The sequence below is a fragment of the Pleurodeles waltl genome, chromosome 6 (genome assembly GCF_031143425.1).
Source record: "Pleurodeles waltl isolate 20211129_DDA chromosome 6, aPleWal1.hap1.20221129, whole genome shotgun sequence".
NCBI lineage: Eukaryota > Metazoa > Chordata > Amphibia > Caudata > Salamandridae > Pleurodeles > Pleurodeles waltl.
In genome coordinates, this window is record NC_090445.1 from 617,859,927 (window position 1) to 617,883,454 (window position 23,528).

The following is a 23,528-nucleotide window of genomic DNA, read 5'->3' on the forward strand; positions in this document are numbered from 1 at the left end:
GTCTGGAGTTTTCAAACCGGAGAGTTCCAAGGGTGGACACACTTGGAATGTCCACCGGTAGTTACTGCTTCAAATAAAATGCCCCAGCTCCTAATGAGGGTCTTGTCTTATCCAGGAGTAAAACAAGCATTTACGTCTGCTTTTTGCGAGCTCTCACCCATCACTCCCTCCGTGAAACTCTGTATTACATAAAAGAATGAAGACACTCGTACTTCCCCTTTTAGTAATGGTTCTATTACTGGCTGGTAATCTTCATTACACTGTACCTTTATCTCATACCAATACTTACTTAAGTGAGGTGTTCAACCTCTACCCAGGCACTTAGCGAGAACCAATCCCAAGTTTTAGCGCTATACGCCACTCTCCCCTCCCACCCATATGGTGGATAATAGGGGATGGAGTCTACAACACGCTCTGTACGCCCCCCAAGCCAATATGAGGATTCAGGGTGTGGAGAGGGATCTGGGAGGGAGGGTAGTAATTACTGGTACAAGAAAAAGGTATTTGGAATGATGAAGATTACCGGTAAGTAATCAAACCATTACCTCCTCAACCTTTATCTCGTACCAATACTTTATTAAATGAGGATATTCCAAAGCAAGGCCAGCACAACCTGAATCCCAAAGAAACAAAAAACAACCATTGGCAATGCAAAAGGAAACACTGAACTCATTGCAAACCAATAGAGGAGAATAAACACAAGCAGAGGGTATAGGCAGAGCCGCAGCCAGAACCCTGCCCAGGAACTGAAAGACTCCCACCTCCACATGAGAAGGGGAAAGAAGACAGGCGGGAATGCCGTGGAAGCTGCCATACAAAGGGCAACAAAAGAAACATCCGCAATAGAAGCCCATGAGGCCAACAGGCCACGTGTAGAAGACCGACGTACTATGCAAGGCAAGTGCTTGAACTGTGAGGCACAAATAAGAGAAAGCAGAGATAAAATCCACTGACTTAGGTTAAGAGAGGAAGCCTTCAGGTCATGACTAAGAACATGAAAACGTAGAAGCACAAGTTGGCAACGTCCGAAATCCCTTGTACTGGCAAAGAGATGCACACCACCCAAACAGCTAAAGAGAGCCACAGTGCCAACCCAAGTAGAGAGGGAGCTGGAAAAATGGAGGTCAAAGCCAGTCCTTGGTGTCAATGAACAGAGTAGACCATCAAAGGGAGAAACCCTTTGTCCAACCTGAGCAGCAACCGAAGAGCAAAAAATCGGAAATGAGACACACTCCAATGGCTCAAAAGGAGAAGAGTCCAAATCTCCGCAGACTAGTGGAAGACCCCAGGCAGGAACAGGAGACTGAAAGGGAGGCCTGGAAAAGAAAACCCTTCCGGGAAGCGAGACCCAATCTAATCAACAGCTGAACGCCACAAGGAGCCTCAACATCATTAGCAAGACAAATCCTGGAATCTCAGACCCTTTCGTACAGGAGCAATGCCATCCTCGAAGTGTCTGGGCAAGAAATGGAGACTGGAGCTAGCAGGGGCGAGAAGGAAGGAGCTTTCCCTAGCCATTGCAAGCAAGTGCAGGAAAGGGACCCAACCCAGGAGAGGTGAGAAGGTAGCAATCAGAAAGAGGTTCCCTTCCACACTCGGGCCAGGAGACTGGGGCACAAGGGGAAAGGAGGAAAGGCCCTTAAAAGAAAGGAAGGCTAGGGACGCGAGAGAGCATACCCCCCACCCCACACCCTGGAATCAGGAACCTGGCAGAAAGAAGCCAGTGGAAGATGGAAAGAGGCAGCCGAACCTGGTGGCCCAAACATGGTCAGTCCCCTAGAGGCAAGCTGCAGACGGAGAGAGTAGACGAGATACCACCGCACCAACAATAGGAAATTCAACAGCCACCAAGGATAGAGAACCTGTCCCCAAATGCGAGTTGACAGAGCTAGTTGCCACAGAGTGGACAGGCGAAAGCAGATCCAAAGAAGGGTAAATAGCGGCAAGCAGCGAAAGAGTGTCAGAGAAAGCAAACCCAATACCTGCCAGACAGAAGAGCAGAGTGAGATGAGAGACGACCACAACCCAGTGATTGAGAGACCATCCAAGGCAGCACCCCAAACCATCATGCAGGCATCCGGCGACATGACTCTGGATGGGGGTGTGGAAGAACCAGAGAAACCCTGTGACCAGAGTTGCTAGAGGTAGCCACCACTGCATCGACTACCAAAAGAGGGGAGTAATACTGAGACCAAGAAGGTGCCACCAAAATACTGAGCCTGCTTTGTTCGAGCTTCCCCTCCTCCCTTCCCCTATCACTCTCTCTGGGGAACTAGGACACTTGTACTTCCCCTTTTTGTAATATTGTAATATGGTTCACACTCATTTGCATTGGGATCTGGCTTCATGCAAATGACGGAATGTCTTTGCACCTGCGACCACGCCACATCACAGACAGTCACAGGGGCAAACCTGCCTTGGAGAGGCACACTGACTGTGCGCAACCTATAATTTGCCACACAGCCTTATAGTGCCCTTCAGCATTGGGCAAAGGTGCCCCTAGAACTTCTCAGTCTTTCTCATCTCCCCCCACCTCTTGACACCCGCAGTGGTGTAGCAAAACTTAAGGGGGCCCCTCTGCAAAGTAGCTGTAGGCCCCACCCCCGTACCCAGCCAGGGGCCCGTGCACCATGTACTTTGCTGAGGGGGCCCCCTGGAGCTCAAGGGCACTCTCGCACCACAGGTGCCTTTGTTACACCACTGGACCCCCGGTCTGCCCCACACCTGAACTGAGGGAAGTAACATAGTTTTTTCATACGCACTTATAAATGAAATGACCTCTGACTCATAATCCGTCCCCACATCCCCCATCTTGGGCTGATACTATTTTTTCTTATGATATTTGTAATGTGCTCACTCTCTTCCATGACAACTCGCTGCTGAAGAAGCTCTGCTCTGCCTTCTACGCGTCACTGAAGAACACCTCATTTAACTCTATGTGGACCGGCTTCGTTAGATCATCTGTTCCACACCCCAGGCTCATAGCAAAGGGAAGGCAAAGTGGTGTACAACACTACTTCTGAAGTGAACCTGTTGAATGCATTCAGAGCGCGTAGAGAGGTCCATTAATGTTTGTCTTTAGAACAAGTGTGACGCTACCTTTCCTTTATCAATGAAAAACGAAAATAATATTGAACTCCAAGTCACAGAAACACAGCTAGGTTGCCTGGTAGCTGCTTGGCACCCTCTGGTAATAATGTTGATTCTTCCAAACAACTCAGTGGTAAGAGAGCAGCTGCGCTTAAAATCCAGGGGGAGCTGAGGGGTGAGACCAGGCTTGTAAATATCCTTCACTGCTCCATCGTTGTACGAGTTGTCCTTGCTGATCAACACGCGGGGTTATAAAGATGATCTCTTTCTTTCACTGAAAAAGAGCACCTGGTAGCTGCTAGCACGTGCTCCACTTCCCCCGGTGATGATATGGTGCCAGAAAAACTTTATTGAGGTGTCTTCAAGGGTGCCATATTAATCTTACTACTAAATCAGGGTATACCTCTAATAACTGGCGTGGTCTTCGAGGCCCTAGAACTGCTACAATTTCCTCCCTTCTAGAGAAAAGATCAGTAGCTTTTCATGTTATCAGCATCCCTTCTCCCATGTCTGGGTTAAGGTCCTGATCCAAGCTGCAGGGAATGACTATGGTAATTTAAAGGCAAGGGTACTATCAAGGTAAACGCTGATCAAACTGTCCATAGGTTAGAGTGGGGAACGGAGTAGGATTGCTCCTTACTAGGTGCATGTCTGATGAAGACAGCATTGAAGACCACATCCTACTTCGCGTCTTGGCAATCTTCGACAACGCCCCCTTACAACCCTATTTATATAATTTCTCAGTACTGCAATTATGTGTATGAGACACAAATTATCAAGTCACACAGCAGGCAATGGCAATAGGAAATTTAACAATTGTGTTTTCATCATCCAGGTTTACGTGGATAAAAAATATTCAATATGAAAAAGCCTGTTGCACTACCTAGTGTATCTATCTACATAGTATGCAATCTACACAGGTAGTGATCCGGTTTCAAGGAGGCTAAAACAGTGGCTTGTACCTAATTCTACCAAAAAGTGTTCTCAATAGGCTCCAGCATCTGAAGATCAAGACTGTAAGAGTCTCCGCAAGAGCATTCGATCTGAACGTCTCTCAGTACCGGCTGTCTCGCACTGGTGCCTAGTGCACTAAAGTGTTTTGATCAAGACACCATGCAGAGCTCAAGAAACCTTGTACACATCCTACCTTCTGTAATGATATGTAACTGGCTTATCAAACAAGGAAATCCCACCGCTTAGCCATTCTTCTCCTCCTCATCCTGTTTGCCTGATTCCAACCCATGCGCATGGATGGAAGGCCAGGTACTCTTATCCTTTTGGGAGTGTATTTCTATCTTAATGGGGATGAGCAGCTTAAAAGTTCTTGAAAGTTCCACACAGGTTTGCAAATTAAATAGCTCTATAAGGAGGGGCTTCAGCTTATACTTTTAGTCCATGCCAGTTAAAGAGCAGCCCAATGCCAATCATAGTCTGCTTTTAAATACTAATCAATCAGGGTGAGGTGGGTTTTCCGGATCCTGAGAATGTGTAGCAATTACTGACTGGTCAGAACACACATGGAGTGCTCCTGCATGCCACCACACAACCCACTTATGTCCCCTCCGACAGTCCCAGGAGAAGGAAGTGGCAGAGGAAGTGGTGGACGGGCTGGGCTTGTCATATTGTTTTGGAAGAATCCAGAGAAGACTGACCCTTCTATCACACTCTGGAATTTCCCTAGTACACTGAAGAAAGGTCTGTTTTCTGAACAAGATGGGATGTCACGATCCAACCATGCATATCGTCAATGCCACATCTTAGTTGTGGCCTACTGCAAAGCAGGGATATTTTAATCATTTTAGCCAGGGTAGATTTTGGTTTCTACCCTGGCGGAAGGCATGCCCATTATCCATCATCTATTTAGCTACAACAAAACATATATACAAATGTATCCTAGGGTAACCCTGACGACAGGTGCACCGGTTATAGGTGGAATCAGAATTCTGTCTGTCTGCATTCATTCTGGTGTTCACGATTTCACAATCACTACATTGTTTACATAAGTTAACTGCAAACACTTGTGTTCTCTGAAAAACAACAATAAACCACTGTCTTAATTTACATGCAATCCCAGTCACTCACCCATGTCCTGTAGCAAAGACCAATGTCCTACTTACATGTCCAATCAGTTGCGTTTAGTCCGAGTGTCTGATAGGGTCCAGATACGGCGGTGATCACAAGGCAGTACTGAGTTCCGGGGGTCAGGTCTTGAAATGTGTGTTCATGAACGCCACGTTTGGCTGAGACAGCCTGGACCACTGCTTGAGAGTCCACGTTGTGCAGGTTGAGGTAGAACCAGGCAGCTCCGAAGGGGTTGTCCCAGGCTGCAATCAGACTTGAACTGGAACCAGGATTGTGCAGGGTCACTTTCGAAGGAGGCAAAGGACCTGTTCCGAGAGGCAAAGATTCTGTCACTGGGTGGGATGCTATTTGAGGAAGAAATGAGTCCCTTTCCCCGCTCTACCTTTTTTGGAAGCCATGACAAGACATCAGACAATGTATTCCTTAACAAAAAACAAATGCTTCCCTACGGGGATAATAATTGTTTTCATAATACTGTTTTCCTGACACCGTTTTTCAGCTTTGCAAGAATGTAAATGACAAATGTAGCAAGTGTCTAACCTAATGATACTATTGGAATCTACCTTAGAAGGATGAACAGCCAAGGGGACTCAGCCAGGATTCAACACTTTCATCTCTATGATGCACAAAGAAGTAAGATTATGATAGACCTCCTGTTTGTCTGCAGAACATATACATTTCACAGGCTCTTTCCAATTGGATATTAATTCCTTCAATTTGCCTGAGTTAATTTAAATTTGAGGAAAAGATGTATTCAAAGGCAATGCACTCCATAAATTAGGCACTGGCCATTCTCACGGTCCCTGTGAAAACACTTTTCCCGATAAAGGTAACCTTGGAAGGTGTGAGTTTTATAAATCCTAGAAATGGACTTGAAAGGAGAGCTCAGCAATGCAGATTAACAGATAGAAAGGCATTACACCGATCCAAAGGGTGGTCATCAACTTTACAACTGGCATTTATATTTAATGTAACAGATTATTTCTGTGCGCAATGGCAATTTCTACACACAACATAATAGTCCATGCTTCCGTAAACACAACGTTTACATCAGGACTGGGAGGAGCATGCTTTTGACATCTGATAAGCTTCTGCTGGCACACTGGAGACTCCAGTGAGCTGACAGTGATACTCTGAACGACCCTTGACCCAAGGGTAGGTCGCTCCCCCTGCCGCTGCAGCTCCTCCAAGTTCCCGAGTTCCTGTGTTCCTGAGACCCACCTAACTGTAAGTACCCCCCTCCTCCCAGCCCCTCGCCCTGCCCCGCGCCACTCACCTTCTCTTCTGCTCCTGCTTCTTTTCCTCCTCTCTGTCTCTTCCTCCTCGCTCCCCCTCTGCAATCTTCTTCTGTGTTCTTCTGTTCTTCCCTTCTGTTCTTCTGTTCTTCCCTTCTGTTCTTCTGTGTTCTTCCGGTCTTCTGTGTTCTTCTTCTCTGTTCTTCTCTGTGCTTCTGTGTTCTTCTTCTCGGTTCTTCTGTGTTCTTCTCTGTTCTTCTCTGTTCTTCTCTGTTCTTCTGTGTTCTTCTCTGTTCTTCTCTGTTCTTCTCTGTTCTTCTCTGTTCTTCTCTGTTCTTCTCTGTTCTTCTCTGTTCTTCCGATCTTCTGTGCTTCTGTCTTCTGTTCTCCTGTCTTCTGTTCTCCTGTCTTCTGTTCTCCTGTCTTCTGTTCTCCTGTCTTCTGTTCTCCTGTCTTCTGTTCTCCTGTCTTCGGCTCTTCTACCTCCTCCGTCTTCTTCCCCCGAGCCTGCCCTCCTGCTCCTTCCTCATCCCCCTCCCTCACTCGCCTCCCCCTCTCTCACCCCTAGCTAACCCGTTCGCTATCTACCTCCCTCACTCCTCCTATCTTCCTATCTCTCTAGCTCCCTATCTCACTATCTAACTCCCCCACTCTCCACCTCCTCCTACCTACCTATCTGTCTATCTATCTATTTCCCTATCTATCGACTTCTCTACCTATTTTCTCTATCTATTTCTCTATCTCTCCCCCCCTCCCGCCACCCCCTCTACTACCTATCTCCCTATCCTCTCACTCTACCTCTCTCCCTCACCCACCTCTACAACCCCCCCTCCCCTATCTTCACAACCCTACTCCTATCTCTCTCCCTAATCTCCAAACCTCCTAACACTCACCCTCCTCCACCCTAAACCCCCTGCCCCAGCTCCTCTCACTCTACCTGTCCCCCCCCTCCCTCGCGCTTTCCCGCCGCGACCTCCTGCACGCCCCCGCCCCCCAGCTCCCATTCGCCCCCAGCTGACCCCTCCCCCCCCCTCCTACCTCTTATGGCGGCCGCTGCGCGACAGTGGTAGCGACCCTTGACCCAAGGGTAGGTCGCTCCCCCTGCCGCTGCAGCTCCTCCAAGTTCCCGAGTTCCTGTGTTCCTGAGACCCACCTAACTGTAAGTACCCCCCTCCTCCCAGCCCCTCGCCCTGCCCCGCGCCACTCACCTTCTCTTCTGCTCCTGCTTCTTTTCCTCCTCTCTGTCTCTTCCTCCTCGCTCCCCCTCTGCAATCTTCTTCTGTGTTCTTCTGTTCTTCCCTTCTGTTCTTCTGTTCTTCCCTTCTGTTCTTCTGTGTTCTTCCGGTCTTCTGTGTTCTTCTTCTCTGTTCTTCTCTGTGCTTCTGTGTTCTTCTTCTCGGTTCTTCTGTGTTCTTCTGTGTTCTTCTGTGTTCTTCTGTGTTCTTCTGTGTTCTTCTCTGTTCTTCTCTGTTCTTCTCTGTTCTTCTCTGTTCTTCTCTGTTCTTCTCTGTTCTTCTCTGTTCTTCTCTGTTCTTCTGCTCTTCCGATCTTCCGATCTTCTGTGCTTCTGTCTTCTGTTCTTCTGTTCTTCTGTTCTTCTGTCTTCTGTTCTTCTGTCTTCTGTTCTCCTGTCTTCTGTTCTCCTGTCTTCGGCTCTTCTACCTCCTCCGTCTTCTTCCCCCGAGCCTGCCCTCCTGCTCCTTCCTCATCCCCCTCCCTCACTCGCCTCCCCCTCTCTCACCCCTAGCTAACCCGTTCGCTATCTACCTCCCTCACTCCTCCTATCTTCCTATCTCTCTAGCTCCCTATCTCACTATCTAACTCCCCCACTCTCCACCTCCTCCTACCTACCTATCTGTCTATCTATCTATTTCCCTATCTATCGACTTCTCTACCTATTTTCTCTATCTATTTCTCTATCTCTCCCCCCCTCCCGCCACCCCCTCTACTACCTATCTCCCTATCCTCTCACTCTACCTCTCTCCCTCACCCACCTCTACAACCCCCCCTCCCCTATCTTCACAACCCTACTCCTATCTCTCTCCCTAATCTCCAAACCTCCTAACACTCACCCTCCTCCACCCTAAACCCCCTCCCCCAGCTCCTCTCACTCTACCTGTCCCCCCCCTCCCTCGCGCTTTCCCGCCGCGACCTCCTGCACGCCCCCGCCCCCCAGCTCCCATTCGCCCCCAGCTGACCCCTCCCCCCCCCCTCCTACCTCTTATGGCGGCCGCTGCGCGACTGCGCAGCGGGCGCGCGCATCGGGCACGCCGCTGGCGCGCCGGAGGCGCGCCAGAGGCAAGCCCGTCTGCGCCCGTCCGCGCCTGGCCCGCGCCCAGCGCCACGACCCCTGGTCCCCAGCTCCCCCAAGCCCCGCTGATCCGCTACGACCCCACCACCCTCCACGCCCTCAACCCAGGGCGCTCCAAAACCTGCTTCCTAGCTCACCCCAAACGCACCCATGGACCCTTCGCCTGCAACTCCTGCAAACGCATCTTCCACCACGCAACTACCACGACCACAAGCCCACGCGCCATCAACCACCTCAAGTGCATCCTGGTCAACGCTCGTTCCGTCCACAAGCACGCCGTTGAACTTTGGGACCTCCTGGACTCCACAGCCCCGGACGTCGCCTTCATCACGGAGACATGGATGAACGCCTCCTCTGCTCCAGACATCGCTACCCGCCATCCCCGAAGGCTACAAGATCTCCAGAAAAGACCGCACCAACCAAGTAGGAGGAGGTGTCGCCATCATCTTCAAAGACTCCATCAGCGTCACCACCTCCACCGAAGACCCCCCCCTCGCCGCTGAACACCTGCATTTTCAGATTCGCACCGACCCAAGGACCACCCTCAGAGGATCCCTCGTCTACCGTCCTCCCGGACCTCGCGCCTCTTTCAGCGACGCCATCGCCGACTTCATCTCCCCGCACGCCCTCGCCTCACCGGACTACATCCTCCTAGGCGACCTCAACTTCCATCTGGAACAAAACAACGACCCCAACACCACCACCCTGCTCGACAACCTCGCCAACCTCGGCCTCAAACAACTGGTGAACACCGCCACCCACATCGCCGGACACACGCTCGACCCTATCTTCTCCGCCAGCAAACACGTCTTCTTCAGCCACACCTCTGCCCTGCACTGGACCGACCACAGCTGCGTCCACTTCACATTCCGACGCGAGACCTCCCACCTCCGCACTCAACCCATCCCTCGTCGACAGTGGAACAAGATCCCTGAAGAGCAACTCTTCTCCGCTCTCGCCGCCAACCAACCCACCCTCACCACCGACCCCAACGACGCAGCTCTCAACCTCACAAACTGGATCTCCAACTGCGCTGACAACCTTGCTCCCCTCAAACGCACGCATCGACAGACCAACACCAAAAAACCTCTCTGGTTCTCTGACACCCTCAAAGAATCAAAGAAAACTTGTCGTGCCCTTGAGAAGGCCTGGCGCAAGGACCACACCGCTGACAACATGACCGCCCTCAAGAACGCTACACGCGAACACCACCACCTGATCCGCACTGCCAAAAGGAACTTTTTCACCGACAGACTAGACAAAAACAGCCACAACAGCAGAGAACTCTTCAGCATCGTCAAAGAGTTCTCCAACCCCAGCGCCAGCGACAACGCCGTCACGCCCTCACAGGATTTGTGCGAATCCCTCGCCACTTTCTTCCATCGCAAGATCAGCGACCTCCACGACAGCTTCGGACACCAGACCCAACCATACACCACTGAACCCGCTTCCCCGGACATCACCCTCAACAACTGGACCCACATCAACACGGAAGAAACCAAATCCATCATGAACTCTATCCACTCCGGCGCCCCTTCGGACCCCTGCCCGCACTTCATCTTTAACAAAGCCGACGACATCATCGCCCCGCACCTCCAGACCGTCATCAACTCTTCTTTTTCTTCTGCTACCTTCCCCGAATGCTGGAAGCACGCTGAAGTCAACGCCCTACTAAAGAAACCTACGGCTGACCCAAGCGACCTGAAAAACTTCCGCCCCATCTCTCTTCTACCTTTCCCAGCCAAGGTAATAGAAAAGACCGTCAACAAACAGCTGACCACCTTCCTGGAAGACAACAACCTGCTCGACCCTTCACAAACCGGATTCCGAACCAACCACAGCACGGAAACCGCCCTCATCTCAGTCACAGACGACATCAGAACCCTGATGGACAACGGTGAAACAGTCGCCCTCATTCTCCTCGACCTCTCGGCTGCCTTTGACACCGTCTGTCACCGCACCCTAATCACCCGCCTACGCTCCACCGGGATCCAAGGCCAGGCCCTGGACTGGATCGCCTCCTTCCTCGCTAACCGCTCCCAAAGAGTTTACCTCCCTCCGTTTCGCTCAGAACCCACCAAGATCATCTGCGGCGTACCTCAAGGCTCATCGCTCAGCCCGACACTCTTCAATGTCTACATGAGCCCCCTCGCCGACATCGTACGCAAGCACGACATCATCATCACCTCCTACGCCGACGACACCCAACTTGTACTCTCCCTCACCAAGGACCCCGCCAGCGCCAAGACCAACCTACAAGAGGGTATGAAGGACGTCGCAGATTGGATGAGGCTCAGCCGCCTAAAGCTGAACTCTGAAAAAACGGAAGTCCTCATCCTCGGCAACACCCCGTCCGCCTGGGACGACTCCTGGTGGCCCACGGCCCTCGGCACCGCACCGACCCCCGCAGACCACGCCCGCAACCTCGGCTTCATCTTGGACCCTCTTCTCACCATGACCAAGCAAGTCAACGCCGTGTCCTCCGCCTGCTTCCTCACTCTCCGCATGCTCCGCAAGATCTTCCGCTGGATCCCCGCCGACACCAGAAAAACCGTGACCCACGCCCTTGTCACGAGTCGCCTGGACTACGGCAACACCCTCTACGCCGGGACCACCGCCAAACTCCAAAACCGCCTGCAACGCATCCAAAACGCCTCGGCCCGCCTCATCCTCGACGTACCCCGCAACAGCCACATCTCCGCACACCTGAGACACCTGCATTGGCTCCCAGTCAGCAAAAGGATCACCTTCCGTCTTCTCACCCACGCACACAAAGCCCTCCACAACAAGGGACCGGAATACCTCAACAGACGCCTCAGCTTCTACGTCCCCACCCGCCCCCTCCGCTCCGCTGGCCTCGCACTTGCTGCCGTCCCTCGCACCCGCCGCTCCACGGCGGGTGGGAGATCTTTCTCCTTCCTGGCGGCCAAGACCTGGAACTCCCTCCCCACCAGCCTCAGGACCACCCAGGACCACTCCGCTTTCCGGAGACTCCTAAAGACTTGGCTGTTCGAGCAGCGATAACCCCCCCTTTCCCCCCTAGCGCCTTGAGACCAGCACGGGTGAGTAGCGCGCTTTACAAATGCTAATGATTTGATTTGATTTGATTTGATTTGATTTGAACCAGAGCTGAACCACAGCTTGGCCATAATGGCAACATACAGTCCTTCAAGACAATGTTTTGGAAAGTCACCTACAGTCCAACCGAGTGTTTCCTATACAATGATGTCAACAGGCTGACCCCTGCTTGCCAAACTGAATCAAAGCCCATAACCAAAGCAAGTAATATCAACACTATGCATGCAGAAGGCCCAAGAGCCCTTACTTACGTGTCCACTCGTTGACACCGGTGCTGTTCTGGTATGGCCCTGAAACCGTGGAAATGTCCAGCATGTATTCACTTCCGGGATCCAAGCCTTGGAAATGATATGTGGTGAGGCCTTTATCAAGAGAGATGTTTCTGGTGACTGTGTCCGACTTGACATGGTACAACACAAGTCTGTAACCCTCTGCACCACCAAGAGGCTCGCTCCAAGAGGCAGACAGATCTTGAGGGTTGATGGTGTTTCTCAGGCTCACGTTATGGGGAGCCAAAGGATCTAAGATGAGAAAGTAACATCTACTTGGAAGAAGGTATGGGATGTTCAAACTGTAATGATGGTGCAAACTACATTGTAACAGTATGCACAAATAGGAATCATTACAAGAAGCACAACATGTAAAACAGATAAATGCTCAAACAGTTTCAGTACTATGTTTGCTGACACCATTGCACTGCATAGATAATGTAAATATTTATGGAGAGTGAACTCAGAATGTAGCAGTATAACTATACTTCTTTCTGTTAAAACCATGTAGTATTAGTCGAGTGTGTTTGGTTTGCAGCAATTCAAGAAGTGGAGAGGTACAAAAATAGAAGCTCGAGCCACATTGCTGCAAACTAAAAAAAAACACTTAAATTAACCAGAGATGGATTTCTTTATGTAAAAATATAAATCAATCAGTGCTTAATTTGAGTCAGTAGGGGGGCACCGGCACTCATTTTTGAGGAACAGCACTCATTTTTCCATAGCAGATATTTACTAAGTGCAAGAGAAGGAAAACCAAAACGGGGACAAATGAGGACGAGTAAAAAGGTAAAACCAATGGCGGCTGGTAATTTTAGCAGGAAGTGGGTGGGTGGGCCACACACAGGCGGACACACTCACAATGTAAACAATATAATGTTTGAATTGAGGATTGATTACACAACTCTGTCGCAGATGTAACACTGAAGCCAATGAGAACCTAATATAATTTATCAGATCATCAATAATAACAAAAACAAAATAAATATCAGCAATAACATATACAGCGTACACTACAGAAGTACTTTTCTAAAGTGTCTAATAATAAGTATTTGACTGATTACATATGGATAGCAAAAGTACTCAGATGACCCCCTTGGTACTGGATAAGATGTATTATTACCGAACTCAATGGTACAATTTTATTGACTTCAAAAAATGAAGAGAAAAGCAAACCAGAGTAAGCTTTCTGCCCATTTGGAACTATGCTCTGATGACGATCCTTCTACATGAGGTGAGATGTTTCGGTGGTGGAGAATCTCAGGGGCCTTGCTCTGTAAAGCCATCAGGGCAGCTTCTCCAGCTGGGATGTTAGTGTTGTGTGCCAGTTTCCTACAATCCTAGAGGTGTCGACAGTGGAAACTGCAGCGAATAAAAGTGCTCTACTCCCATTGCTCAGACACGCTGAGGCCTGCGCCCTCTTCGGTCCTCCATCCCACCTATCCTGGGCCCAGGGAGATGAATGCAGCAGACAGGCGGCTCAGCGTTCCTGGACCGCAGCTGTCTGTCGGCCTCTGAGGTCAGGCAGGGCATAGGTCAGCGGAACAGTTCCGCTACCGGGCTCCGCATCGCTGCTGCCCCCTCAAGTGAGAATACCGACAACTACAGTACGGAGCATGAATGTCGATTCACCAAAATGTTTGGAGTAGCATAGGTGACACCAGGAAAATGTTGGTCCCTAAAGACATTACATAGTTTACCTGTTGTTCTACAGCTGGGCCCTATTTGCACATTAGGGGATAAAGGTCTGAAAACTACAGAAAGAAAACGGGGCTCTAACAACCATTGACTTTCTGTTCCTTTCGCTGCGTTCATAACTCCTGTCAGCAAGGGCACCGCCTGCTACCCTTGGCTATAGCGGTCACGAACTGTGAGAAACTATTGTCTGCACGGATCATAAAATGGTGGTTTTACTACCAGTGCTTTAATTGGAAACATAGAAATGCAGGTACTCACTCTTTATAGAGCCTGTTTGCTCCTGAAAAGTGCCGGTACTCTCCTATTAAATGTATGACAGCAGCGCTGAGAAGTGCAGGTGCTCATCCTTTCAAATGAAAAAAGTGAGGGTGACTCAGTAACGGAGAGTACATGCCCTTTCAAAGCACTGCCTGTAACTAAGCACTTCCCACCTCGGGGATCCGTGTGAGTCACATAACTTCAAATGTGAACATTTGCATTTTAGTGTTGTGCTGAACTACCAGAAGCCACTTTATTAAGGAATTTACGGGTCTTAGTTTAATAGTCAAGCACACGTTCTTAGGGTGAAATAACCCTCTAGAGATTAGGGACAATCTCTGAAGTACAATGCATTCTATGGCCAGACTCGCCTTATCCTGACACTTCAGGCTTGACTATTGCTTCAGGCATCCTAAGAACATCAGGGAATCAGAACAGGCACTGAGTCTTCGGCGGCATGCACCTGTATCACAGAGCTGATGAGCCTTTCCACATATACAATCATTGAGCCTCCTTTACATCTACCCAAGGATTTCTAAAAAAGTATCCAGCACTTTGGATTAAGCATCTAACTACTGAATTAGCACAACAAGTGACCTGAACACTCCCCAGAAGAGTTGCCCTCACCCATCCAAACATTCATCCATGAATACATAATCTCACACTTCCATCTCCTACCTTCCATTTCACTCAATCATGCATGCATCCATCGCCCATTCCATAGATCTATTCTGATAGCCACTAACCCATTCATCCATGCATCCACTTTTCCATCCTTCCATTCTTTCACCATCTATATTCCTCCCTTTCACCTTTTCACCTTTCCATCTCTTCACATATCCGTCCACACACCTACCCAGCCATAGTTTCTAAAGGGTGGGATTAACAATGGCACTGCATCTGCCTTAAGGTTATATCTGCCACAGTAAGACCACAAAGAGGAATAGCTGTGCTGTCTTTTCAGTTGCCATTATGGCCTGGCCACCCTGAGCAGAGGAAGGCTGCTGTGGGATGATCCTTCTATGGATCCCTAGTACACACATCAACCTGAGTTGCACTACTGCCAAAAGGAGTTCTTTGGTTATATAAAGTGGTCACAGGAGCACCTTACATTCTTTTCCAGTGAGTGGCAATTCAAATGAAGAATACTGGGTGTGTAATGTATTACTAAAATTCTTACTCTGTATAACCACGTTTGGTAATAAGGCAGGGAGTCAGTCATTACAGTTTAACACAGCATTGAACACATGGATCACCCATAAATGTACCCTACTTAGGTAAAAAAACGTGCCTTAGTTATGTGTTGCCTACATTTTGTTGTAAATGGATGGACTGCAACATTGTCAATGCTGGGGGCAATTTTTAGTGAAGCTGGCGGTACAAATACTAAGATGAGATATGGTTGTACAAAGAAGAGCTGAAGTACTATCCATCACAATACATGTGGTGGATGACTACAGGCTTGAGTGGTTGTCTCATCCAAGAAAAAGCTATCTGGGCATTAGTATGTTGTTGAGGACTGGTGCTCCCACCTATGGCTTAGGGATGCTTCTCTGTGGGTATCTCAGTCTATGACAGCAAACAAGAGAAGGCTCTAGGAAAGTGCTGGGATGAGTATAATCCCTGAACTGACCAGAGACATTAACAACCACAGTGGAGATAGAATGGGGTGCGTAGGCCTTGCTTACATGTCCACTCTCTCGCTCTTGTGATGGATCGGTGTGGTCCGGACAGCGTAGCAATTTCCAGTGTGTATTCACTCCCAGACTCCAAGCCCTGGAGCTGATATTCAGAGATACCCTTTTGAAGTGACTCATTCCTGACAGCTTCATGTGACTTGGTATGGTAGAGCGTGAGCTGGTAGCCCTCGTTACCACCAAGGGGCTCCTCCCAAGAAGCAGACAGCTCGCCGGGGGTCCTTCCACTTTTCAGTCTCACATTGTGGACAGCTGAAGGATCTAGGGTTAAGAACAGAATAAAAACGAGATCTTCAGAAAATCTATCAGATTCATACCGGCACTGGTGACTAAAAGAGCAACAACGAAACTGAAAAGGGACATTAGGAAGTTACAGCAAAACAAGTGCAAATTATAACACAAATATTTTCAAACATTTTATTTTTGGAGAACATTCATTTTTTTCTCTGTGGTTTGATGAATGCACAATCAGGATGAATACGATCACACTTTGTCCGTCTGGCTCGTGGGGCAGGCTCTGGAAACACTGAGCCTGCAATGAGTTAAAAGGACCCTACATAACTTGCAATACGCTATGTAATGTTACAGTGCCATTAATGCATGTAGTATGCAAGCGTTGGTATAAAACATTCTTCTGTGCTACAAACACAGGAGACTGAGAAATATATAGAGCCAGACATCTCTGTGAACAACTCTTGCAGATTCTTTAAAGAGTAAAGTTTGTTCGTGATCCATAGATGCCTTGAACTCTTCAAAATAAACTGCTATATTCACAGTGGAAATCAGTGGCAAAGCACTCACGCGCCAGACCATGACCAAGCCCCGAGCGCCCACCTCTCGGTACCCAAAGATTGTGCTCTCCTCTTCCTCTCTCCAAGTGACTGCCCGTGGTGCCCCTGGCGTGGGGCCGACCCGCAGAGGGAAATGAACAGACACGGAGCTCCCATGGGCTCTACCAGGAGGAGCTGTTGGAGAGTGGTTTGCATGAGCTGAGAGTGAGACTCAGGGCAGCTACTTATTGTACATGAGGTAAGCCTGAGAACCTATGCAGCTTTCCCACCAAGGGTCCCTCTCAGTCTCTCTCACGTAAGTATCCACGTGCCGAGGTACGTCTGAAGGCAGAGATGGTGCTCTGAAGACTGGCAGAGAAACGTTGAAAACCCACCCTGGTTGCAACAGAAGAATCTCTGATCTAAATTGTTCTTGCTTTTCAGAACACGTCTAAACCTATCTGGATCCACAACAAGAAGTTTCCTAGTAAAAATCTCTGTAGCGAGCGGATACGCTACAATGCATTTAAAATATCTTTCTATGGCCTCATTGGGTATGCCTTGACAGTTCACATTGCTTTGGTTTCCGGTTTACTTGCACACATTTCAGATTATGGTTGACCTTTCTGAAGAGTTAAATGAGCACTGAATGGATGAGCCAGAAAAGTAAAATACCCTCAACAAACACTTAGACCCGCATCACTAATGTCATTGTGAGAGCACAACCCACCCTAGCAAGTTTCCTACACTTTCCTATCCTTTCTTCCATCTATCTACTAATCCTTTCACCATTCCTTGCATACCTTGTTTTGCCTTTCTATCCAATCTTTCATTCATCCTCCAATTTATCTATCCATCTGACCATCATTTCATTTATAGTTGCAGAATTCCATCTATTCTTTAACTCTTGTGTACCTACTTTCATTTATCTACCCATCATTTCAATTTTCCCGCCACCATCCTCTCTTCCATTCATCCAATATTTCACCCACTGAAACATCCATACGCCTTATTAACCATTCAATCCATCATTTTACCCATCCATCTTTCCACCCATCAACCATCTCACCCTTCGATCCTTTGATTATGGCATCCATAGAGCCCTTCTTGCTTCTAGCATTCTAGGGATTCAGCCATGCTTCTACCTTTCCATAAATCCATCCATCCTACCACATGTCTTTTCAACCTTCTTTCCAACCATCCTTTTGCCCTTCTTCAATTGACCTCCCTTACTTTCACCTTTACTTTTTACCCTACCTTTAAGCTTTTCTTCCTTTCACAGATACATCATTCATTTCTCCTTTCCTTTCATCCAATCTGCTTTCCTTTCATATTTCCTTTCCTTTGCCCTTTCTTTACTTCCTTCCTTCTCTCCCTTTCCCACCTATATTTTTCTTTCTTCTCCTACTTATTTTTGTTCTTACATTTCTTTTCCTTGTATCTTCTTTTCTCCTTTCTCACATTTTTAAAAGTCTGACTTTTCAGTCTCCTTCGCTTTGCTTGGCTCCATACCCATCCATTCTATCATGATTTTCACTTGCACTTATTAGGTTTTACCTGCTGATTTGCAGGCAGACGAGTCCCTTAAATTGCTAATTCCCCCTTTTGAACCTGGCCGTATTTCACTAGAAGGGAGGGGTCTAGCAAAGATCACTTACATGCAATTATTAATGAAACAACCATGGCTGAAGTGGGAACCAAAAGCAGCCTTAGGAAATATATTTGAACCAGTCTGCCCCCTTCCTCCTCTAATCCTTCTACTTTTCATTAACTAAGTGAGGTGGAGAATGCTCTTAGGATGAAATAACCCTCTGGAGATAAGGGACAATCTCTGAAGTAAAATGCATTCTGTAGCCAGACTCACCTTATCCTGACACTTCAGGCTGACTATTGCTTCAGGCATCCTAAGAACATCAGGGAATCAGAACAGGTATGGAGTCTTCCCTGGCATGCACCTGTATCACAGAGCAGGTGAGTCTTTCCACATATACAATCATTGAGCCTCCCTTACATCTGCCCAAGGGGTTCTAAAAAATTACCCGTACTTTTAATTAAGCATCTAACTGTACTGAATTAGCACAAGTGACCTGAACACTCCCCAGGAGAGTTGCCCTCAACCTTCCAGCTGCTCATCCATAAATACATACTCTCATGCTTCCATCTCCTACCTTCAATTTCACTCATCCATCATGCATGCATCCATCCTTTGCCCATTCCATATATCCATTCTGATAGCCACTAATTCATCCATCCATCTACTTTTCCATCCTTTCATTCTTTCACCATTCCATCGTCCTTCCTTTCACCTTTTCATCCATCCATCTCTTCACATATCCGTCCACGCACCTATCCAGCCATATTTTCTAAAGGATGGGATTAACAATGGCACTGCATCTGCCTTAAGGTTATATCTGCCACAGTAAGACCACCGAGAGGAATAGCTGTGCTGTCTTTTCAGTTGCCATTATGGCCTGGCCACCCTGAGCAGAGGAAGGCTGCTGTGGGATGAGCCTTTTATGGAACCCTAGTACACACATCAACCTGAGTTGCATTACTGCCTAAAGTGCTCACAGGAGCACCTAATATTCATTTCCAGTGAGTGGCACTTGAAAAGAAGAATACTGGGTGTGTAATGTACTATTAAAATTCTTACACTTTATAAATCCATTTCGTAATAAGGCAGGGAATCAGTCATTACAGTTTAACACAGCATTGAACACATGGATCTCCCATAAATTAACCCGATTTGTTTACACAGGTCAAAAAACGTGCCTTAGTTATGTGTTGCCTAAATTGTGTTATACATGGATGGACGACAACATTGTCAATGCTGGGGGCAATTTTTAGAGAGGCTGGGGTAGAAATACTAAGATGAGATATGGTTGTACAAAGAAGAGCTAAAGTACTATCCATCACAATACATGTGGTGGATGACTACAGGCTTGAGTGGTTGTCTCATCCAATGAAAAGCTATCTGGGCATTAGTATGTTGTTGAGGACTGGTGCTTCAACCTAGGTCTTAGGGATGGTTCTCCGTGGGTAGCTCAGTCTGTGACACCAAACTGAAAAGAAGGCTCTAGGAAAGTGCTGGGGGTGAGTACAAGCCCTGAACTGACCAGAGACAGAAACAACCACAGTGGAGGTAGGATGGGTTCCACAGGCCTTGCTTACATGTCCACTCGCTCGCTCTTGTGATGGATCGGTGTGGTCCGGACAGTGTAGCAATTTCCAGTGTGTATTCACTCCCAGACTCCAAGCCCTGGAACTGATATTCAGAGATTCCCTTTTGAAGTGACTCATTCCTGACAGCTTCATGTGACTTGGTATGGTAGAGAATGAGCTGGTAGCCCTCGTTGCCACCAAGGGGCTCCTCCCAAGAAGCAGACAGCTCGCCGGGGGTCCTTCCACTTTTCAGTCTCACATTGTGGACAGCTAAAGGATCTACGGTGAAGAACAGAATAAACAGGGGATCATCAGAAAATCCATCAGATTCATACCTGCACTGGTGACTAAAAGAGCAACAACGAAACTGAAAAGGGACATTATGAAGTTACAGCAAAACAAGTACAAATTATAACACACAAATATTTTCAAACATTTTGTTTTCGGAGAACATTCATTTTTTTCTCTGTGGTTTGATGAATGCACAATCAGGATGAATACGCTCACACTTTGTCCGTCTGGCTCGTGGGGCAGGCTCTGGAAACACTGAGCCTCCAATGAGTTAAAAGGACCCTACATAACTTGCAATACGCTATGTAACATTACAGTGCCATTAATGCATGTAGTGTGCAAGCTTTGGTATAAAACATTCTTCTGTGCTACAAATACAGGAGACTGAGAAATATATAGAGCCAGACATATCTGTGAACAACTCTTGCAGATTCTTTAAAGATCCACAGATGTCTTGAACCGCTTCAAAATAAACTGCTATATTCACAGTGGAAATCAGTCACAAAGGACTCACACGCCAGACCATGACCAAGCCCCGAGCGCCCACCTCTCGGTACCCAAAGATTGTGCTCTCCTCTTCCTCTCTCCAAGTGACGGCCCGTGGTGCCCCTGGCGTGGGGCCGACCCGCAGAGGGAAATGAACAGACACGGAGCTCCCATGGGCAGAGGCCAGGAGGAGCTGTTGGAGAGGGGTTTGCATGAGCTGATGGGACTGGGAGTGAGACTCAGGGCTACTACTTATTGTACATGAGGTAAGCCTGAGAACCTATGCAGCTTTCCCACCAAGGGTCCCTCTCAGTCGCTCTCACGTAAGTATCCACGTGGCGAGGTACGTCTGAAGGCAGAGATGGTGCTCTGAAGACTGGCAGAGAAACGTTGAAAAGCCACCCTGGTTTCAACAGAAGAATCTCTGATCTAAATTGTTCTTGCTTTTCAGAACACGTCTAAACCTATCTGGATCCACAAAAAGACATTTCCTAGTAAAAATCTATGTAGCGAGCGGATACGCTGCAATGCATTTAAAATATCTTTCTATGGCAACCTTTGGTTATGCCTTGACAGTTCATATGGCTTTGGTTTCCGGTTTACTTGCACACATTTCAGATTATGGTTGACCTTTCTGAAGAGTTAAATGAACACTGAATGGATGAGCCAGAAAAGTAAAATACCCTCAACAAACACTTAGATCCACATCACTAATGCCATTGTGAGAGCACAACCCACCCTAGCAAGTTTCCTACACTTTCCTATCCTTTCTTCAATCTATCCACTAATCCTTTCACCATTCCTTGCATCCATTGTTTTTCCTTTCTATCCAATCTTTCATCCATCCTCCAATTTATCTATCCATCTGACCATCATTTCATTCATAGTTGCAGAATTCCATCTATTCTTTAACTCTTGTGTACCTACTTTCATTTATCTACCAATCATTTCAATTTTCCAGCAAGCATCCTCTCTTCCATTCATCCAATATTTCACCCACTGAAGCATCCATATGTCTTATTAACCATTCAATCCATCACTTTACCCATCCATCCATCTTTCCACCCATCAACCATCTCACCCTTCGATCCTTTGATTATGGCATCCATAGAGCCCTTCTTGCCTCTAGCATTCTAGGGATTCAGCCATGCTTCTACCTTTCCATAAATCCATCCATCCTACCACCTGTCTTTTCAACCTTCATTCCAACCATCCTTTTGCCCTTCTTCAATTGACCTCCCTTACTTTCACCTTTCCTTTTTACCCTACCTTTAAGCTTTTCTTCCTTTCACAGATACATCATTCATTTCCCCTTTCATCCAATCTGCTTTCCTTTCCTTTGCCCTTTCTTTACTTCCTTCTCTCCCTTTCCCACCTACATTTTTCTTTCTTCTCCTACTTACTTTCTTTCTTACATTTCTTTTCCCTGTATCTTCTTTTCTCCTTTCTCCCATTTTTAAAAGTCTGACTTTTCTGTCTCCTTCGCTTTGCTTGGCTCCCTACCCACCCACTGTGTCATGATTTTCACTTGCACCTATTAGGTGTTACCTGCTGATTTGCAGGCAGACGAGTCCCATAAATTGCTAATTCCCCCTTTTGAACCCAGCCTTATTTTACTAGCATGGAGAAGTCTAGCAAAGATTGCTTCCATACAATTATTAATGAAACAACCAGGGCTGAAGTAGGAACCAAAAGCAGCATTAGGAAATATATTTGAACCAGTCTGCCCCCTTCCTCCTCTAATCCTTGAGGTGGAGAATGCTCTTAGGATGAAATAACCCTCTGGAGATAAGGGACAATCTCTGAAGTACAATGCATTCTGTGGCCAGACTCACCTTACCCTGACACTTCAGGCTGACTATTGCTTCAGGCATCCTAATAACATCAGAGAATCAGAACAGGCATTGAGTCTTCCATGGCATGCGCCTGTATCACAGAGCAAGTGAGTCTTTCCACATATACAATCATTGAGCCTTCCTCACATCTGGCCAAGGGGTTCTAAAAAATTACCCCGTACTTTGAATTAAGCATCTAACTGTACTGAATTAGCACAACAAGTGACCTGAACACGCCCTAGGAGAGTTGCCCTCACCCTTCCAGCTGTTCATCCATAAATACATACTCTCATGCTTCCATCTCCTACCTTCAATTTCACTCATCCATCATGCATGCATGCATGCATCCATCCTTTGCCCATTCCATATATCCATTCTGATAGCCACTAATTCATCCATCCAGCTACTTTTCCATCCTTTCATTCTTTCACCATTCCATCGTCCTTCCTTTCACCTTTACATCCTTCCATCTCTTCACATATCCGTCCACGCACCTATCCAGCCATAGTTTCTAAAGGGTGGGATTAACAATGGCACTGCATCTGCCTTAAGGTTTCATCTGCCAGAGTAAGACCACCGAGAGGAATAGCTGTGCTGTATTTTCAGTTGCCATTATGGCCTGGCCACCCTGAGCAGAGGAAGGCTGCTGTGGGATGAGCCTTCTATGGAACCCTAGTACACACATCAACCTGAGTTGCACTACTGCCAAAATGAGTTCTTTGGTTATATAAATTGCTCACAGGAGCACCTAATATTCATTTCCAGTGAGTGGCACTTGAAATTAAGAATACTGGGTGTGGAATGTACTATTAAAATCCTCAGTCTTTATAAATCCATTTCGTAATAAGGCCGGGAGTCAGTCATTACAGTTTAACACAGCATTGAACACATGGATCGCCCATAAATTAATCCTTTTTGTTTACACAGGTCAAAAAACGTGTCTTAATTATGTGTTGCCTACATTTTGTTATACATGGATGGACGGCAACATTGTCAATACTGGGGGCAATTTTTTAGAGAGGCTGGGGGTAGAAATACTAAGAAGAGATATGGTTGTACAAAGAAGAGCTGAAGTACTATCCATCACAATACAAGTGTTAGATGATTACCGGATTGAGTGGTTGTCTCATCCAATGAAAAGCTATCTGGGCATTAGTATGTTGTTGAGGATTGGTGCTTCAACCTATGTCTTAGGGATGGTTCACTGTGGGTAGCTCAGTCTGTGACACCAAACTGAAAAGAAGGTTCTAGGGAAGTGTGGGGTGA

At 47.5% G+C, this 23,528-nt stretch overlaps 1 protein-coding gene across 5 annotated transcripts in view; it reads right to left on the reverse strand.

Moving 5' to 3' along the window:
- The window catches only part of LOC138300066 (receptor-type tyrosine-protein phosphatase V-like), a 573,371-nt gene that overhangs the window by 320,325 nt on the left and 229,518 nt on the right, over positions 1 to 23,528 (reverse strand). For 4 of the 5 annotated variants that reach the window (XM_069238934.1, XM_069238932.1, XM_069238933.1 and 1 more), the window contains 4 exons: positions 19,660 to 19,929; positions 15,710 to 15,979; positions 12,048 to 12,317; positions 5,208 to 5,477 (listed from right to left, as the gene is read on the reverse strand). In XM_069238934.1, the coding sequence (XP_069095035.1) occupies positions 5,208 to 5,477; positions 12,048 to 12,317; positions 15,710 to 15,979; positions 19,660 to 19,929 (1,080 nt within the window). The remainder of the gene's footprint in view (positions 1 to 5,207; positions 5,478 to 12,047; positions 12,318 to 15,709; positions 15,980 to 19,659; positions 19,930 to 23,528) is intronic. The other variant, XM_069238935.1, reaches the window with a different exon arrangement.